Source organism: Brachyhypopomus gauderio, chromosome 3, assembly GCF_052324685.1.
Source record: "Brachyhypopomus gauderio isolate BG-103 chromosome 3, BGAUD_0.2, whole genome shotgun sequence".
NCBI classification, from domain to species: Eukaryota; Metazoa; Chordata; class Actinopteri; order Gymnotiformes; family Hypopomidae; genus Brachyhypopomus; species Brachyhypopomus gauderio.
Window position 1 is genome coordinate 36,450,078 of NC_135213.1, and position 5,000 is coordinate 36,455,077.

A 5,000-nucleotide genomic window follows, 5' to 3' on the forward strand; every position below is an offset into this window, starting at 1 on the left:
CATCCTCACCATCTTCATCATCACTCTGTCAGTGATGAAGCCCTGCACGCAGAGCTGGTGGCCTCATTCACACAACAAGCACAGCGCAGGAGAAACTGACTGAAGGGAGATTAGTGAGATGAAGGGAACAGATTAAACCTAATCTCACTCTAAAATGAGTAGTTGTTGAAAAGACATTTGATTGTTCATATATAGACGTGATCTGGAGAATGAGACACAGGTGATCTTCAGCCCTGCCACCCAGACAGAAGAAACAGGCCAAGAGGTCTGGGGGGGGGGGGGGGGGGGGGGGGTAAACCCAGGGAGAGGTGGGGGAGAGGGGTAAACCCAGGGAGAGGTGGGGGAGAGGGGTAAACCCAGAGAGGGGTGGGGGAGAGGGGTAAACCCAGGGAGGGGTGGGGGAGAGGGGTAAACCCAGAGAGGGGTGGGGAGAGGGGTGGGGGAGAGGGGTAAACCCAGGGATGGGTGGGGGAGAGGGGTAAACCCAGAGAGGAGTGGAGGAGAGGGGTAAACCCAAGGAGGGGTGGGGGAGAGGGGTAAACCTAGGGAGGGGAGGGGGAGAGGGGTAAACCCAGAGAGGGGTGGGGGAGAGGGGTAAACCCAGGGAGGGGTGGGGGAGAGGGGTAAACCCAGAGAGGAGTGGAGGAGAGGGGTAAACCCAGAGAGGGGTGGGGGAGAGGGGTAAACCCAGGGAGGGGTGGGGGAGAGGGGTAAACCCAGAGAGGGGTGGGGGGGGGGGTAAACCCAGGGAGGGGTGGGGAGAGGGGTGGGGGAGAGGGGTAAACCCAGAGAGGGGTGGGGGAGAGGGGTAAACCCAAGGAGGGGTGGGGGAGAGGGGTAAACCCAGGGAGGGGTGGGGGAGAGGGGTAAACCCAGAGAGGGGTGGGGGAGAGGGGTAAACCCAGGGAGGGGTGGGGGAGAGGGGTAAACCCAGGGAGGGGTGGGGGAGAGGGGTAAACCCAAGGAGGGGTGGGGGAGAGGGGTAAACCCAGGGAGGGGTGGGGGAGAGGGGTAAACCCAGAGAGGGGTGGGGGAGAGGGGTAAATCCAGAGAGGGGTGGGGGAGAGGGGTAAACCCAGGGAGGGGTGGGGGAGAGGGGTAAATCCAGAGAGAAGGTGCAGACGTGTCTCACCAGATAGAGCACGGTGGGAATTAGACATGTCTGTCTAATATCTTGATCTGTCTTGATTTCACACAAGCACTTCCAGATGTGCAATTGTGCAATGTGTGTGTGTGTGTGTGTGTGTGTGTGTGTGTGTGTGTGTGTGTAACTGGTATACTAATGTCTGGTATATATACATTACTACTGGTGTTGTAATATATGACTGGCATAGTAATACTTTATGACTAGTGTAGTACAGTGTTCTGAGCCTTTTGGCCAACATTTCCAAAGTAAATTTCTTCTAGTGTTTTATACCTAATGCCCAGGACATAAAACAGTAGGAGAAATTCACACATAAGCAAGCAGTGTGTGTGCTTTACACCAGGGTTAGGGCCTGTGTGTTTGTTTACACCAGGGTTCGGGCCTGTGTGTGTGTTTACACCAGGGTTAGGGCCTGTGTGTTTGTTTACACCAGGGTTTGGGCCTGTGTGTGTGTTTATACCAGGGTTAGGGCCTGTGTGTTTGTTTACACCAGGGTTCGGGCCTGTGTGTGTGTTTACACCAGGGTTCGGGCCTGTGTGTGTGTTTACACCAGGGTTAAAGCCTGTGTGTGTGTTTACACCAGGGTTACGGCCTGTGTGTTTGTTTACACCAGGGTTACGGCCTGTGTGTGTGTTTACACCAGGGTTCGGGCCTGTGTGTGTGTTTACACCAGGGTTCGGGCCTGTGTGTTTATTTACACAAGAGTTAGGGCCTGTGCTACACTCTTCTGTTCTCATACTTATGATTTATTTATACATATTCTTTAATACACTCATTGCAAATGAATTTTTGCCTTTCCCTCTGTCTCACTCTCTCTAGCTCACTCTCTGTCTCACTCTCTCTGTCTCGCTTATTGTTCACTCGTTCAGTTTTTTTTATCTGTGCTTAGAATTAATAACAGTAACCTGTTATTACAATGAATAAAAGCACCGTTATTAATGTTATTAAGAGACAGTCTGAACAGGATCCTATAATCACAGTGGTCGTGTAATTGACATGATTCATTCTTCCTGAACGAAGACGTCGTCTCAGAACCATGTCTGAGGTTTGAGCAAGAATGTGCGTAGACTCCCATTATAATTAAATAATATACGTAACATTTAAACAAATTATGAATTAGCATTATCATTTGCAATAATATATGAATGGTATAATAGTGATGGAATGAAAAGTAATGGAATATGATATGAAGATATGAAATAATAATGGTGTACTAATGGGATATAACAGATAAAGCAATGGGTTATCATTTGTTATGTGATATGAATGTTATAGTAATTGTAAATGAATGCTATAGTAAGTATATTTGAATTTATAAAGCAAAGGAATATGAATATGTATAGTATAGTAAAGTTAAAAATATATATTTGGAAAATCTCGGAATCTCACCCTCCCTCTGTAATACAAGGCCTCACTCAGGGAAACTGCAGTGTTTCCAGGACTTCCTGTCTGAGTCTGAGACTTCCTGTCTAAGTCTGAGATAGACTGTAGATAAGACATAGCATAGGAGATTCACCTGCAGAGGAGAGAGAGAGAGAGAGAGAGAGAGAGAGAGAGAGAGAGAGACAGTAAGAGGAGGAGAGTGGAAGGGAGAGGGAGACAGAATAGGGAGAGAAAGAGAGAGAGAAGGGATGAGAGAAAGGGAGACAGAGGGATAAAGGGAGGTAGATAGTAAGAGGCAGAGAGAAAGAGAAAGATGAGGTGAAGAGATTCAGAGTGGGAGGTTGTGGATGTGCTATCCCAGCCTCGTGCTTCTGTTTGGGCTCTTACACACGCGCTAGTGAACGTAATAGAGTCTGGTGGCGCGTCACACAAGTGTTACGACTCCAGTGTCTACATGTGATTTCTCACTTCAGACCTGATGACACTTTAAGATTACATGGAGTCTCAGAACCTACATATATGTGTTATGATCATGTTGAGACAGGGCTGTGATAGTGTTATGAATGTGATCGGTCTGATTGTGTTCAGACTGTGGTCAGACAGTATTCTCTACAGTTTTCTTCATTCACATACTACTTCACATTTTTTTTGGAACATTCTGATACCAACTGCCAACATTTAAAAGATAAGTCTTTGTTATGGGTTTAGTCTGGTGTGTTTAGGAATTGTATGGATTGGAAATCCTACACCAGCAGGACTGAGAAATTATGTAAAATAAATATCTAAATTAAAATGTCTCACATTTTCAGCCTCAAGTGTCAACAGCTGTTACTGTGAAAACTGAACTGTCAATTAAAAAGTGATATGTTTCCATTTTATTCTTTTCTGTGTGGCACCCACAAACTATTTATGTCAAAGCAGCACCACCTATAGGCAAGTAGTTGTAATGACACCTCCCACTTCCACTAATCCCAGCTTCACCCTCCCAAATCCAACCCTCTCTCACATGAACAGGGACTGAAAACTGTTCTCAGATCAGTTGTACGAGACCACTCGGTCACACTTGCTCTCTGTGTGCTTGTCTGTTGTGTTACAGAAGAGAAGAAGGACCTTCTGCTCTCAAACAGTTTCCCGGACCCCCGTGCAACCCCCGTTCAAGGCCCTCAGGGTCCGGCTGGACCAGCAGGTCAGTTCAGCTACAGAGCGGTGTTGTGTATGCCAACCCGGTGCCCAGGACAGAACTTGTGTAATGTTTCCAAGCACAGTCTCCTCACAGTAGACCCGCACCAGATGTGCAGTGAATGTAAAGGCTCGGTTCATGTGTGCTAGGACACGTGGACCTGGTTTGTCCTGTTCTCCCTCTTTCCAAGTCTTGGTCCTGATTGGACAGCTGAAGTGTGCACACTGTACTTCACGCACGCTACGCAGACTAAAGTGTTTTATTGTCTGGGTATTTAGAGCTTAATCTGAACAACTTGAATAAAAATGTTTATTAATTATGTTCACTTAATACCAATTGTGTAATGTTGTATGTTTTACTAATGCTGAAAGAGTGAACTGAAATGTTCAGTGAGCGTTTAATAAATTATGATTCCAGATCAAATCTCATTGTAAACACTAGAGAGTGGTGTTCATGTATGTGTCAGACAGAGAAGAAAATACAACTCTCCACTGGATACAGTGGGAGTGCAGGGTTTCATCTGATTACAACTCTGGATGCAGGCCTAGCGTTTTAACATACTTCTGTGTGTGAGTGTTTGAGTGTGTGTGGTGTGTCTGTGTACACATAGATGTGAGAGGTAATAATACTGTAATATTTTACCATGTATGTTTTCATTCAGTGTGGTGACAGCACTGACATGAAGAGGTCTACAGGAATTCAAAACCAAAATCAACTGCCTCTTTATCATGTTTGGTGTTTGTAGCTCACCCGGTAGAGCGAGAACATCTGAGGTGAATAGAAACAGCGTTTATTGTCCCACAGGTGGAACATTTAGGTTGTTGGTTTGAATCCCTGTTTGCTTGTGAATATGTAAGTTGCTGTGGATAAGTGTCTATCACATACTGAAAAAAATGAGCTATGATGCTACAATCAAAGCTCCGGTTTCACTGCAGAACTGGGCTGAGTGGTTGATCTCCCAAATGTTCTGCCTTATAACATTACATAGATGTTTAGATCCATGACCTGCTCCCCATCATCACTGGGTCTTCATTTCTCCCCAGCCCATATAAGAGGGCTGGTTCCACAGCAGAGGTTCTGGACTCTCTAAGCGTGAATGCTGGAAGTGGAAGTTCACGCAGGTGCAGGAGGTCTGGCTGGACGTACCTGAGCCACGAGGTTGATCTGAGCAGACCTAGAGCAGCACATGGATAAGCACCTGTCACCCTGTGTGCCTGTGAAGGACTCTGAGGGCCTGTTGCTTGTAGAACCAGGTCGGAGTTTGTGCCTGACGCTTCAGATCTCAGCACGCAG

General features: G+C 46.6%; 1 protein-coding gene across 1 annotated transcript in view; it reads left to right on the forward strand.

Annotated features, from left to right (window-relative positions):
- emid1 (EMI domain containing 1) overlaps positions 1 to 5,000 on the forward strand; it is a 29,675-nt gene that overhangs the window by 16,188 nt on the left and 8,487 nt on the right. The window contains exon 8 of the mRNA XM_076998496.1: positions 3,624 to 3,713. Coding sequence (XP_076854611.1) covers positions 3,624 to 3,713 — 90 coding nt within the window. The remainder of the gene's footprint in view (positions 1 to 3,623; positions 3,714 to 5,000) is intronic.